Genomic DNA, 15,720 nt, shown 5'->3' with positions numbered 1-15,720 from the left:
AACTGAAATGACATTGAACTCAACACTGCCTCTTACAAGTAGGCTGCACCTTTTAAAAAGTGTTTATTTATTGATGCCCTCAGGGCTCACAGGAAGCATTACAAAAGGGAAAGGGTGGAGTACACCAAGGAGAAAATATGAAATAGACAGATTTATGATTCAAAGTTCATTAGTTAACTAATCAATACAAGTGCAGTTGAAAGTTTTTTTTTTCCTGAAAACATTTTCTTTCAATTTCAAAATACATGTCTATTTCTAGGAATGTTTGCACATTTCCTGAAACATCTGGTATAACGCATATTATGATGAGGTAACAAATCATTTGCTCTTTTTCACTAACCCTAAACAAGGATTGCACAAACTCAGTATTTACCAAAGCAAAAAGCACTGAGCTTGCAATCTGCACAGTGAAGTTCAATGCCAGACCTTAATCCAAGAGCCGGCGCAAGTTCCCAAGGCTCCCAGGATAACGACAAATCGAAGCCCTCGCCGCTCAAGCAGCCAGGCAGCTGGGAAGATGAGTGGCACGTAGGTCACCATGTACACCACCGCTGTCCAGTTCACGGAGAGTGCATCTACGCCATAGTAGCCCTGCATACACCACAAGTTCTGCTGTTCTAGAACGTCGTTCAGAAATGGCAAGCGGCTAACATAAGTAAGTAACAAGGTTACAGCCATATGGTACATCGTACAGCATCGTACATCACAAAAACCTGTCATTCATCAGAAGGCAAAAACCGTGTAAGCTTTACTTTGGCCTCTAGAGCCTCTCAAGCTCAATATGAATGACAAAGCCACTTTACATAGCCTTCAATACATCAATTACTGAAAGTCTGTGCTTCGTATCTTGCATGTCAGGATAGCAGAAAAGCTTTGCTACCCAACTCTTTACTAAACACAACATGCACTATGATAACATGGCCCAGGATAAACATTAAGGTTAACTGGATCCAATTTGTGTTCTTCTCAACAAATCAAATTGTGCCTCCTTGAGGCTTTGTTGACATTTGTTCACAACAACAATGCAGTTACTGAGCAGGAAAGTGGACCTTAAAATGGAACACTTCTTTGCCTACCATTTCATTCAAATTTATGACATCAGTAACGAAAATAGTGCTGTAGTCATTATTTTGAAACGAATGTCGACGCATCCCGTTTTCTGGGATTTGCATGATTATTGTTTTCATGCCTTGCAGCTGATACACAAGCACAGCTGGTATTTTTGGCCTTTTCCAGCATATATGAAGCAGCAGGTTCAATGAAAATCGTTTCTTCACACTAGAGTAAGGTGATCGAGCTGTTGATGCAGACAAAAGACAACTTGACCTCAGCACTGCTTCAAAGGGATGCTAATGGCAAAACTGCAGTTGGCCTGCATTGATAAATTACTGCCTTCTTATGAGAAAAATGTAACATTCGTCAAAAATGCACCTTTATGTACTCACCATCACTGACAAATTTCACAAGCCAAGTTGAGGCATCAAAACAACTTACTGTATAGATTGAATGGCAGGAGAAGTTTTGGTCAGAGTATATATTTATGCTTACATTTAAGGTGAACAGGACCAAAGCTTATGCTTAAATAAACGTAAAGTTCAAGTGATGTAAGTCTGCATTAATAAGAGCCCTACTATCTCAAATGAAGACAAGCAAGGCATGGTGCTGCAACCTGTCATCAGAGCATAGTATTCAGAACTCAATCAGCTCATTGAATTTATATATCGCTGTAATGAAAACATATTAACACGAACCTGGTGCAAAGGTACACCTTGTGCTTTATCCATCTGGCTGTGGCACGAAATGGAGGTAAAAGCTTGCATCACACCACCCCTTATTTCTGTGAATGTAGTCATACCGTACTTCTTTCTTTAACAATATTACATTTTACCAAGGGCCATGTCCGGCAAGCAGGAAAGCTGCTTTTGAAGAAATCTCTAAAATACAGTTCCGGTGCATTTCACTGACCACAGTATAGCTGTTCCATTCAGCAAAGCATTCTAAGGGTTACAAATTTCTAAACAAGTGTAACAAAGCGCTACAAAGTCCTGCCAAGTCTATGTGTATATATTTAATAAGATGTAAATTGTATGCATGTCTCACATGCATACACCTGCAGAATTATGCCAAGAATATGGCTCTAGAAATTGAAAAGTATTGCTTTCAAGCTGTTTCAATCTCTGGTTTTCGTCAAAAAAAAAAAAAAAGAGGAGGGAAGGGGAGGGGGCTAAACATTTCTACCAATGAGTTCATAAAGAGCTTTCAAATGAGGTTTGTATCCATACACCTGCCTTTTTTAACCTGCATTAAAGTTGTTAAAGCTCAACAATCTTCTAAATTCATTTTCTTCCTGCCAAATCGGGTCATGTCAAACTGCACACTTGAACTTAAAAACACAAACTTGAACTTTTAAAATGTACAGAGAACCAAGGAGGCTAATTAAAAAAAATAGAAATATGCTGAATGGTTTATGTGATAGTTTGGTTGTACTCGGCATGCAAAAATATGGTGCTTTCATACAAACGGTTAAATGTACACCAAAAACAAATAAAAGCTGGCCTGTGTTGTTACACTACGCCATTCTAATGACAAAGACACCACTTTCAATAAAAATGGAGCCGTTCAATGACAGCAAAAAAAAAAAAAAAATGAAATGTGTGCTAAAAAAACTGTGTGGCACAATTAAGCATTGTCATTAAGAGTATGATGTGACACCATTAAGTCGCCGGCTCCTCTTACGAATCCTCGTTCAGGTATATCCACTTTGCTACTCGCTTCCCTTTTGCCTTTTTTATCTAAACATCATCATCATCATCATCAGCCTGATTATACCCACTGCAGGGCGAAGGCCTCTCCCATATTTCTCCACTTAACCCGTGTCTGTGCTAGCTGCATCCACTTGACCCCTGCGAACTTCTTAATCTCATCCGCCCACCTAACTTTCTGCCTCCCCCTGCTACGCTTTCCTTCCCTTGGAATCCAGTTTGTTACCCTCAGCGACCATCGGTTATCCTCTCTTCGCACTACATGTCCTGCCCATGTCCATTTCTTCTTAATTTCCACTAGAATGTCATTAACTTGAGTTATTTCTCTGACCCACTCTGCACGCTTTCTATCTCTTAATGTTACCCCTACCATTTTTCGTTCCATAGCCCTCTGGGTTGTCCTCAACTTAAGTAGAACTCTCTTGGTTAGCCTCCACGTTTCAGCCCCATAGGTGAGTACAGGCAAGATGCAACTGTTGTACACTTTCCTCTTGAGCGATACCGGTAAGCTGCTGGTCATAATCTGCGAGTGCTTGCCAAATGCGCTCCATCCCAATCTTATTCTTCTTGATATTTCCTTTTCATGGTCTGGATCTGCGGTTACTACCTGTCCTAAGTAGACATATTCGCCTACTATTTCCAGTATTTCGCTACCTAATGTAAACTGCTGTTCCTTCCCGAGGTTGTTGAACATTACTTTAGTCTTCTGCATATTGATTTTCAAGCCTACCATTCTACTTTTTCTGTCTAGGTCATCAATCATTATTTGCAGTTCATCCCCCGAGTTGCTTAGCAAGGCAATGTCATCAGCAAATCGCAGATTACTGAGGTATTCTCCATCTACCCTTATCCCTAACTGCTCCCATTCCAAGTCTCTGAATACTTCCTCTAAACAAGCTGTGAATAGTACTGGGGAGATTGTGTCTCCTTGCCTAACACCTTTCTTTATGGGAATTTTATTGCTTTCTTTATGTAGAACTATGGTTGCTGTGCAGCCACTATATATATCTTCCAGCACTTTCACGTACGGCTCGTCTACCCCCTGATTTCGCAATGCCTGCATCACCGCCGAGGTTTCAACTGAGTCAAATGCTTTTTCGTAATCAATGAATGCTATGTATAAGGGCTGGTTATATTCCGAGCATTTTTCTATCACCTGATTGATGGTATGGATATGATCGATAGTAGAGTACCGTTTCCGAAACCCTGCTTGATCCTTTGCTTGATTGCAGTCTAAGGTTGTCCTGATTCTATTGGCGATTACCTTAGTAAATACCTTATACGTAACAGACAGTAAGCTGATTGGTCTGTAATTTTTAAGGTCCTTAGAGTCCCCTTTCTTGTGAATGAGGATAATGTTTGCATTCTTCCATGCTTCCGGGACCGTCGATGACACCAGGCACTGCGTATACAGGGTAGCCAGTTTTTCTAGCACGATATCCCCCCCGTCCTTCAGCAAATCTGTAGTTATCTGATCCTCTCCAGCTGATTTCCCCCTTTTCATAGTTTCTAGTGCTTTCTTGACCTCGTCCTTCGTCACTGGTGGAACGTCTGACTGTTTTTCCCTACCGCCAATCTCACTACGGTCCTGACTACTTTGGCTACTGTAGAGATCTGTATAGAACTCCTCGGCTACTTTGACTATCTTGTCCATATTAGTGATGACGTTGCCCGCCTTGTCCCTTATCGCATACATCTGGTTTTTGCCTATGCCCAATTTCTTCTTTACCGCTTTAAGGCTTCCCCCGTTCTTTACAGCATGCTCAATTTTCTCCATGTTATACTTCCTTATATCGGCCACCTTGCGCTTATTGATTAGCTTTGATATCTCGGCCAATTCGATCTGGTCTGTTGGATTGGAAGCTTTCATACTCTGCCGTTTCTTAATCAAATCTTTCGTCTCCTTAGACAGCTTACCGGTATCCTCTTTAACTATCCTACCGCCTACTTCTAAACATCTAAACATACTCATTAGCATACATTCATAAGGTATTATATTATGTGAAAGAACACTGGTCACAGATATAAAGCCCAGCTAGCTTTAACCAAGCTACAGAAATGTGCCTGCAGCCCCAGCCAAAAAATAACTGAATACAATTGGCACTGCCAATAGGAATCAATTGGAACCAGTTGGGAAGTCCTTACTTCCAAATGGTTGCAACTGAGTGCGAGGGGAATGGGAATCGAGTGGACAAACTGGGAACAGTTGAGAAATCATTGCTTCCAGTTGGTTACGATTGAATCATAATTAAATACAACTGACTCCAACTAGACTTTCAAAATGGAACCATTTGGCAAATCCAGTTGGTTTTACTGATAGACCCAAATGGTCTGCCTAACTGCATTCAAAATATACATGGGAACATTTGCATTTTTGATTTTAAAAAAATCTGCTGAATGGTATATGTCATCTGGACTTTTTCTGCAATTGAGATTAAATTAAATAACTGCATCAACCTGACATATATCACTAGTCCCAGTATCAGTCATACATGTGGGATATATAAGTGGGAGCTAATGTGTGTTCAATGAATTGTGTTCAGGCTATGCTTGCTTGCTTGCTTGATTTCTATGAAATCGTGCAGTTGTCAAAATCAGCATTCCTTCATAAAAATGTCGACACATTCGTGTAGAGTTTTGCCCCACAAATATGGCTTTTTTTTTTCTTTTTCACCTTACTATCACTCATACTGAGCATTTTGTACATCTTAAGGTAGAGGTACATTTTGTGAATGTCTGCTGAGTGCACTATATTACTTCCATGAAACTTTAGAGATAGAATTGGGCGAGTTTGAACTGATCCAATTGCGCACTAATCTACAATTCGAAATTTCCCAATTGCAGTCAATTGCTTTTTTATTTATTTTTATTTTACTGCATGAGCACATTACCACAGGGCGATGCACCCACCTCCACAAGGTTGCTGATGATTGAGTACTCAATCCACTGGAAAGCGTTCGTCATGGAGTAAAGGCAGAACAGCGCCAGCTGCACAAACCGCCAAGGGTAGAGGCGCATCAGGGTGTCGCCCATGTCCGAGGAGGCCGCGCCGCTGCTGCCGGCCGCCAACGGCGACAGGGGCGACGACGCGGTCGAACTGCCGCCAGCGTCGCCTTCAGCTGCGGTGGTTCAGGCAGTTAGGGGCGCCCCACAAAGCGTGACGTAGCACAGCCGCGAGTACATGCATTCCCTGCAGGTAGTTCCCTCAATAGCTGCAGCGCAACCAAGAGGCATTCGCCTGACACTCCGGGAACATCCAACCCGCCACTGGGTCACAAAACGGCACTGCAAGTCGACTTTACATACACCTCGAGAAGGCGACTTGCCTTCAAGCTTATTCCGCTTGTTATAGGGTCATGGTGCGCGGATGGATCACAGACGCGGCAGTGAATAGAAAGGGGGCACACCGGATGAAATAAGGAGCGTTGGCTACTGTCAGACCCGCCGATCAACAGCGTCGATTCCAGAACCCACACTACAAACTGGTCGAGGCATGGCCGAGAAGCGCACAATTTCAGCAACTTCACCCGGGGTTCCTTACTGCTTCGGACGATCCACCGCAGAGACCACTTTTTCCAACGGATACCAACGGTATCTCCCAAAGGCGCAATCGGTTTCGCTTCAATGCGTTCTCTCACACGCCGGTTGATAAACTTCGACGCCCGACGGCTCAGAATCGCCCGAAGCGAGGAGCCACGTTGTCGCTACTGGTGGCTCCTCGTACTGTGTGCGCAAAGTATCGGTATTTGCCGCAGCGTGACCCCGCGGCGTCGACGAGGAAGCGGCGTCTGGCACGCGTCGTCTGCTTCCGCGCAGCTATACGCGCAGGGACAGTCGGAGCGCGTATCGCTCGTTACGCACGTACACCACACTCCAATACAGCAGCGTCTTATCATTCGGTCCGTGTCAGTAGCGTTTAATTGGTTTGGTTTAGTTGATGGAGTTTAACGTCCCAAAGCGACTCGGCTATGAGATACGCCGTAGTGGAGGGCTCCGGAAATTTGGACCACCTGGGGTTCTTTAACGTGCACTGACGTCGCGCACAGCACACGGGCGGCGCCTTGCTTTTCGGCTCCATCGAATAGCTGCCGCCGTGGCCAGTATTCGATCCTGCATCCCTGGGTACAGCAGTCCAGCGCCCTAACCATGAGCCACCGCAGCGGGGCTTGAAGCCTAATTAGTGGATACAACCGCTGTGACACTGATATATAGTTCCCTGTTTCCCTACTGCATGCCGACTGATTTCCTAGCTCTCGTCGAGCCATAACCTAGGTATGGACGAGTGTCGACACAGGTCACCCATAATCTTACAGACTTCACGATGGGTCATCGTTTTGGCAGCTGGCGCAGGTCACGGTCAACAACGCGTTGGCAAGTGCCCACACCGGAAGAGTTTTGCCTGACTAGAACTTGGGTGAGTCACCTAAAAAAATAATGTCTAGATTTATTTCAGCCTCTTTTTTTTTTTTTTTTCGTACGCGAGCTCAGTCCTTTGGAAACAAGCAGCAAGCATTAAGTCGACCATATTGTGAAGAAGAAGAATTGAGCGTTTGTGCTGAGAGACGACGACGCTGAAGTGTGTGCAGTTAGTGGGCTGTGCTGTGCTGTGTCCCGCTGTGCTAGATAATTGGCATACTGGGTGAACTGGCCATATCAAGGCCCCCGTAACAATATGACGTCAATGCACGTTAAAGAACTTACGAGAAGGGACACAGTGTGCAGGAGAGACGAAGGCCAGCGAAGTGGAGGCAATAGGGTGGCTACCCTAGGAGGCACTGCTGCCGCCCACTCCTGAACGTGTTTCTACATATGCGTCGAAACTGACTGAGTTCATCAGCAGACAGCATTAGTAACTTGCATTGCGCCGCATGCAGTGCCTGGTAACGCGACGAAACAATTAGGGAAACCCTTAAGCTTTCAGTTGGTTTGGTCTTTTGGGAAAAGATATGTCCTCGGTTCGAATCACTATCGCAAACTATAGCCTCCAACTCGACTAGAACATGGATGCTAAATGAGAAAAGAAATGGTATGACACCATCCTGAACGCTGAAACAACCACCACAACAACAAAAAAAGAAATAATAATAAAAAGGATTGCGTCACAGTTTTGATACGAAATCCCGTGCGCGTTTTTTTCTGGTACGTTTTTCTCACACGCTGCTCGATTGATATATTGATTGATTGATTGATTGATTGATTGATTGATTGATTGATTGATTGATTGATTGACTGATTGATTGATTGATTGATTGATTGATTGATTGATTGATTGATTGATTGATTGATTGATTAAATGACTGATTAAAATGAGGATACCCATTCGGTTAAAAAGCGGCTAAGAGCTCTTGTGTCCGGGCGGCGCCTTCAGCCAGCCAGTTGGATGAGAGCAAGCTGTGTCTTCGGGTCCGCGCTGAGCATCAGAGCCACCCAGGAGGCCTCTGTTCTTTCTTGCTGATGTGTTCGTGTTATGTTTGGGCATGTCCAGATCATGTGAACCTTGTTTGCTGTGTTTTTGCTACTTTTGCATGTCTATCTATGTACTGTGTTGGGTACCACCTGGGCATGAGCAGGGGGTTGGGATATGTCCTTGTCTGTGTATATAGAGTCTTCAAACATTTTCTTGCTCTTTGTTTAGTGATCTGTCTAGCGGTGGGTATACCGCTCGACTTAGTCTATAGTGTTGCATGATGTCTCGGTATCTAAGTGGTCGATCCCGGCCGCTATCACGGTAGACATCGGGTGAGCTCGTGAACGTCCTTCATTTCCCTGCTCACGGCAGTGGGCCCATATTGTTTGAATCTCTCTTTTCGAGTACCTTTAGATTTATTATGTTGGTTGCTTATGATATTTTCCGTTTGACATAATTGTTGGCCGCCGACATGTAATGACTGATTATTATTTTCGCCCCTGTACCTGTTAATTAATGCAAGCGCTATGGCCATTTCCTCCGCCTTATAGTTTGTGCGAATAGAGCAGCTAGCTATAAAATGCTGACGGCTTGGCGGCACAGCGACCCCAATATACGCTGTCACGTAGCATTTATTTTAAATTGCGCAGCCAGATAGTGTAACAGTGCATGCTTGAGGCAGAAAGAAAAAAAAAATAGGGAGACACTTAAGCTGCGCCGTTAAGGGTATGACGCGGTAGCGCTTCAAACACATGCACGATGTTTTTCACTTGGCTCGACTGCTGTACCCAAGGATGGGGGATCGAATCCCGGCCGCGGCGGCCGCTTTTCTGATGGAGGTCAAAAGCAAGGCGCCCGTGTGCTGTCGAAATTTTCAGGCCCCCACTACGGCGTCTCTCATGGCCCGAGTCGCTTTGGGACCTTAAATCCCATAAACCAAACCATGTTCCTGACTTTTTAAAAAATTTGGTATCCTTTAATTTTTACTTTCTTTTTTCTTTACAGCTATACTTAGCAACAGCAAATGTTGACTTTCCATTCAGAGCTGTTTCACACATTTTAACGCATTTTTCTTTTTTTTCTCAATTTTTCAATTAATTGATAAATAACACACTTTAAAGGGACACTAAATAGACAAATGAAGAGGGCTTGCATCGATAAAATGCCAGATCCCGATTACAAAAAATCCACTCTTACTGTCGAGGCCGAAAGGATCTCAATCGGGAGCCTCGCACTACGGCGTCCCTCGTAGCCTGATCGAGTCACTTCTAGACATTCAACTCCGCCTATACCATGCACTCCATCCATGTCAACCATGAAAGGATTCGTAGAAAAAGCTTATTGGTCGATAATTATTTATTTATCGACCAATGGAGCACAAAATTAGATCCGGTTAAACCTGCATGGACGCAGAAGCTTCTTTTGCCTGCTACCTTATTCCCCTATCACGCCCAATCAGTGTAAGGTGCTGCATTATTAGGGAGACTTAAGCTCAACGCGAGGGTGTAAGCTACCAGCCCACATATGAAGTCATGCTTCAACCAAGCCGTATGAACGTGCCTGCGTGTCGTAGAGGTAACCTGAATGCAAAGGGTTCTGGCAGGCTGACTCTGATATCACCCTCCTCTATGAAAGGAGCGACCCGAGTTGGCAGCTCCTGCCCGTTGCAAGGGGTAACGTGAATTCAAATGTCATGGCAGGCTGATTACCCTCCCACATGAAACGAGAGGCCCGAGTTGGCGTTCTTTCAGGCACCCACTCACACTGACGCTGAAGGCTAGAGTTGGCTACCGTAGTAGCAAAAGAAAAAAAAAAAAGCGAGAAATTAGGAGGGGTGATCTCAAAAAAACAGTCCCCCGAAGAATGCGTGATAGTGACTCACTTTTCACTTTCAGATGGCCGTTCTTCTCCATGTGTTGGCAGGCGGGCGTCCCCCCGGCTCTGGTGACACCTGCGACGACAAGCCGGAGACGTGCGCGCGCTGATTAACACGTGCATGGCGGTGTTCTTGTCGTGCGCGTACACGCCGACAGCCGAGCGGAGCGCGTGCCGACAGGTGCGCTCGAACAGGGCGGCACAGTGACTTAACGCGTTTCTTTCTCTCTCCGCGTCTCGAATCGTCGTCACTCACGAGGGAGAGACGACCACATCATAACAAAACACAAGTGCCGAAGGCTCTTTGAATAACGTTGCGCGCGTGACTAGAGACGAAGGCGTTGGTAAAACAGGGTAGGCGATTCGCTGTCTGAAGTGGGGAAGACTGCTCCCTGTTCCTGCAATTTTATCTTTCTTACTTCATCCCTTGTTTAATTTTCTGCGGTCTGCAGCGAGTGGAGACGCTGTGACGAAGTGGAGCATATAATGAACACGTCGGCACCTGACAGACCTTGACTTCAACTCGCCCTCGTAGCACTTCGGAAACACAGAACAAAAAACAAGTTCGTTTCGCAGGAGTTTCATGCACACCCCAAACATAAAGTGCGACGCTGTGACGAGACACGAAAAGTTCAGAATGATGCTCTGAAACCTTCTGAGAGTAACCATTCGTTTAAACGCTTACTCTCGTCCATGGAGTTCTCGCAACTCCTTAGAACGAACAAACGTACGCCTGAAACACTTCAATATACGTGAGGCGGATGTGTGTCCGGCAGATGCAAGCACACGGCAAAATAAAGCTTACTGGAGCATTAGCCCCCAGCGAGCCCGGCGGCACTCCACCGACTCCCGCGACTCCAAATGGCACGGAAAAGCAGACAAGAGGCTGCTCCTGCGCCTCTTCACCATTATAACACATTTCAATCCCTTCTCCCCATTCCTAATTCTTCTCGGAATGACTGGGAGGCATGGAAGAAGGCGAACCTCCTCGGCGTGCGCGGGAAGCGGCAACCGCCAGTGGTGTCCCTGTCTGTCACCGTCGGTCCACGGACCGCGTATTGCGTGTTCACACGTCACTACTATGCGAGGCAAGTTGTCGCCCCGGTCCTGCCCTATTCAGGACCATGCGCACTATAATTGTGCTCTTGTGTGCCGTGCTGGTCGCGCATTATAATAGATAATTGTACGTAGAATCAACCTATTATAGTGCGCATCATCCTGACTGAGCCGAGGCGTCCCTACCTTACGCAGTGCTGCAAACAGCTTGTGAGATGGATTATAGTTGATTTCTCTGGATAGGGGTACTGAGGGGTAAGTTGAACATAGGGGGTAAGTGCGCACGGACAAACGCTCATTTCCTTCTTGGTGCGCCGAGTCTGCTTGATGGCGTCAGACCAATGACCAGTTCTGAGTGACGAGCGAACACGTAATACGCGGTCTGCGGACCGACGGTATGTCGTGTGAATCGGCCTTAAGGCCGGGGCCCTTAAGACTATATCTTCTTTTAAATATTCATTATGAATAAACGTTTTGAATAAATGTTTTCACCACCACGTGAGCGAAACACTGCCAACTTAAAACGATAAGCGCGCAAAAGGGCTCAAAACAATGGTACGAAACCATTAGTATCTTACATGCACAAGATCGCGTACAACCAGCAGAAAGCGGCCAACGGGTACGCTGTGCCAATGATGTTTTCAGCACCGAAAACGCTCGGCCAGCTGTGCTCTCGCACGGCAAAGCATAAAGAGAGGAAAAGTGATTGTCATAAAACATGAGAAATCATTTGTAAAATGCGCGACAGCTGTGGTTTACACCACTAACGTGTGGAAAGCCTACATATAGGCCAGACAGGACGCTGCATAAATGATCGCGCAGGGAAGCATGAACGTTCATTAGGAGAACGAGGTAGCAGTACAAACTTGTTTGAGCATTGAAAAAATTTCGAATGTCGCCCACACATACGTGTTCCCATGCCTTCGGGAAATAGAATATTGCCAGGGACAGCAGTGCCATTGCACGTGAAATTTTGGAAGCATTTTTCATTCAAGAACCATAACAACTGCGCCAGTGATGCGTCACTGGGCCTGCACGAAAACGAATAAGCATTTTTAGACTGCGTTTTTCAGCTTATGTGTGTGCACGTGTATGCACCCTGCGCACACGCGGCGATTTTTTTATTCCTAGGTGTTCAGCCACTGATAAAAATCAGTTGATTGTTAGCGCGTCCTGTTCTATTTGTTCTGACGGCCTAGACAGGAAGAGCAGAAATGTAGGCCTAAAAATCAGTACGCATAACACTAATGTTCAACAACAGCCTCGGGAAGGAACAGAAGTTCAAAGTAGGTATCGAACCACTATAGTATGCGAATGTCTACTTATAGTAACCGCAGATCCGGACCACGAAAGGGAAATAATTAGAAGAATATGATTGGGATGGAGCGCATTTGGTAAGTATATCCGCAGATTATGTCTAACAGCCTACCAGTATCGACCAAGGGGAATGTTTATAACAATTATAACTTACATGTACACGCCTATGGTGCCAGAATGTGGCTGACGAAGAGGATTCTAGTTAAGTTGAGCACAACGCAGGGAGCTATGGAACGCAGAATGGTAGATGTATAACGTAACGAGACAGGAAGCGTACAGAGTGGGTAAGAGAAATAACTCAAAGTTAATCCCATTCTGGTGCGTGGAAAGCAAGAAGAAATGGGCATGGGCAGTGCGATATAGTGCGAAGAGAGATAATCGATAGTCAAAAAGGGTAACCAATTGCATAAGAAGGAAAGCGTAGTAGGGGGGAGGGGGAGGGGGCATAAAGTCAGGTGAGCGAATGAGGTAAAGAAGTTCGCAGGGGTCAAGAGGATGAAGCTAGCACAGCACAGGGTTAATGGGAGGAATGTGGCAAAGGCCTTCGCCCTGTAGTGGGTATAGCCATAGTCTAGCCCGGCTGTTGATGATGACTAAGGAGACAGGTACTCTGTCTGGCGACCATTAAAACACGTGGCTTTAAGCCCGAGTCACACTGCGGGAACAGAACAGCGACATGAACAAAACACGTTCGCCGACAATCCGGCAACTTGTTTCCAAACAGCTCGCCACACTGCATAAACAGCTGAGAAACATGACAAGTTGCCGGGATGCTTCATCTGTATGACAGACTTGGACAAAGAAAAATAAACGCAAACAGCGTTTGTCGACAGTGTTTGTTCGCCGGCCAAGCGAAACTTCCGGCGACAAACACCGCCAAAGCAGGCAGTTAGCGGTGGTTGATCCTTCCGTGCTTCCAAACAGTACTTGAAAAAAAAAAAATGCTGGGGTGCATTTTGGGCCACTAAAAGTGCGATGAGGCGAAAGCCTTTGTTTGAAACGCCACTGACTCCTGCTTTACTGCGTCTGCTTTTGTGTATACTGAATGGCGTGGTGCTCATGGAAACGCCAAATGAAAGGAGCAGCACGGACGCCTGGACCGGACGCCCGGCGGGGTCACCTTCGTCCGTGTGAATCGCCTGGTGATGTCATCGGTCATGACCAGGAACGACGTCATGATGACGCCCGGTTATTATACGTGACCGCAAGTGACGTCGTGATGACCTCACATCTGGTCATGGCCAATGACGTCACCAGGTGATGACGTCATAATCTCGCGGTACCCCGCGGAATCTCGCGAAGTGTGGCTCCTCGTGGCCGAATGAACAGGGTCATGGTTTCGATGGAGGCGAAACGAAGAGGTGTTCGTGTGCTGTGCGATGTCAGCGCACGTTAAAGATCCCCAGGTGGTCGAAATTACTCTGTAGCCCTTCACTATGGCTCCCCTTTCTATCTATCCACGCTCAGAGGCATGCAGAATGAAAAGATTCAAGCAACAAGGTCTCAATAAGACTCGATACAGTAATCTCTAAAGAAACTTCAACGTGTTAAGAGGCGTATAGTTCCTAACATATCAAATGGAGTATCAAAATAATGCCATAATAACTGGAAACCGCAGTATATCATAGTGTGTATAAAAAGAGAAAGGAAAACTCGCTGCATGAATTGCAAACCGATCGCTATCACACCTGCACTTGCATACATTCCGGGAAAACACGGGCATCTGTCATGCAGTCGTTTTGCGAAAAAGATTCCCTATAAATTGCCCAACCACTATAACCCAGCACACTACAAGGCTGCACTAAGGAAAGAAACACAACTGCCATTTTAGAATTCTCAGATTACGTCAGCTGTCAGCTGCGGAACCGGAAATAATCACCTTGTACTGGCTCCGTTCTTAGACTTATGAGCTTTTGATATTAATAGCTATCACCCAATGTGAAAAAGTTTATACACTACATAGGTCCTAAACGATAGTTTAATCGGTCTTTTCGGGGACATTTTATGGATAGAGTATTCAGTGCTCTAGGATTGAGAATAAAACAGCGAACTTAAACATGCAAAATAACGAGCTCCGCAAGGAAGTGCACTCCTAGCATTGATATTCAATGTTTATGTCTGTTCTAAGATTTGTGAAGCCAGGGGTAAGTGTGATAGTTTTCCAATATATAGATGACACCGTGGCTATAGATATCAGGTTTCTACCCAAAACGTAAAATGACTTCAGCAAGACATATTTAAGGTAATAGATTGGCTGACAAACAACTCAATATTTTTAAATACACTAAAAAGAAATCCTATATGCTTCAGGAACCCTCACAAACAAATTATCTCGATTGAGTCACTCCTCACATAATTCGTAATGAAATACATGCATATAATTGTCCTCTGAGCTACTTGCGCGGTCAACAGCTGTTTGACCTGAAATGAAAAAAAGATTTTTTCGAGCGGGAGTGGGTTTCGAAACAAGGCTGATGCGAACAGGTCAGCTTTGCTGGCCATCACATTAGGGCACTCGCTCGCCGCATTTCTAACAGCCTCCAATGCGCACATATTTCTATTCTATTGAGAGGTCCAATCCTTACCCTGTTTCTTTCATTAAGCAGCAAAAAGAGCACCCATTCGCCATAGCTTTCTGACATGTTGAGACATCAAGTCATAGCCATGCTTCATTAATTAATCAACGAAAACAACAGTCTCAAACTCTAAACGCCGCTGCGGTATGCGTTTTCTTTTTACTCTTCACGGTTATGGCTATGTCAATTCACCGCTATACAGTGTTGCACCGTACTGCGCTGTGCTGTTCTGCCCGCGCGCTGCTTTGCCCGTGCGCTGTGTTGCCCGTGCGCTGTGTTGCCCGCGCGCTGTGTTGTCCGCGCGCTGTGTTGTCCGCGCGCTGTGTTGTCCGCAAGACTGTCCGTGCGCTTTTTTGCCCGTCTGCAGTCTTTATTTTTTTTTTTTGCTGCACTAGTCTTCTTTTTTTTTTTTTTTTTAGGTATGCTGTTTTGCACCGTGCTGTTTTTACGCGTGCTATTTTGTCACCATGCTGTTCTTTTCCGATGCCGTTTTGTGATTGCGTTGCTTTTTGTGGGCTGTTTTGACGCATGTTGTTTTGTCGTGCACGAATACTTTTCTTTCGTGTCCCTTTCATGACCATCCGTCATTTATAGCAACCAAATATTAGAACTAAATGCTACACCAATTATTTAGGCGTCGTATGTGATCGCTTTAAAAAAGTAAATTGCACGGAAAAAGCAGCTCAAAAAACACCCTTCGCCCGCAAGAGAACACTGTGTGAGAACA

General features: G+C 45.2%; 1 protein-coding gene across 3 annotated transcripts in view; it reads right to left on the bottom strand.

Annotated features, from left to right (window-relative positions):
- Positions 1-15,720, bottom strand: part of HisT (Histamine transporter) — a 70,381-nt gene that overhangs the window by 18,311 nt on the left and 36,350 nt on the right. For 2 of the 3 annotated variants that reach the window (XM_084594472.1, XM_084594470.1), the window contains exons 2-4: positions 10,052-10,120; positions 5,673-5,881; positions 427-591 (exon numbers count right to left, since the gene is read on the bottom strand). In XM_084594472.1, coding sequence (XP_084450598.1) covers positions 427-591; positions 5,673-5,881; positions 10,052-10,120 — 443 coding nt within the window. Of the gene's footprint in view, positions 1-426; positions 592-5,672; positions 5,882-6,169; positions 6,502-10,051; positions 10,121-15,720 lie in introns of those variants that run through there. The other variant, XM_084594473.1, reaches the window with a different exon arrangement.

Source organism: Amblyomma maculatum, chromosome 2 (assembly GCF_055883805.1).
Source record: "Amblyomma maculatum isolate TAMU_Amacu chromosome 2, ASM5588380v1, whole genome shotgun sequence".
In the NCBI taxonomy this organism is placed as follows: Eukaryota; Metazoa; Arthropoda; class Arachnida; order Ixodida; family Ixodidae; genus Amblyomma; species Amblyomma maculatum.
Note: the sequence above shows the minus strand (reverse complement) of the source record. Positions and strands in the feature narration are given on the sequence as shown.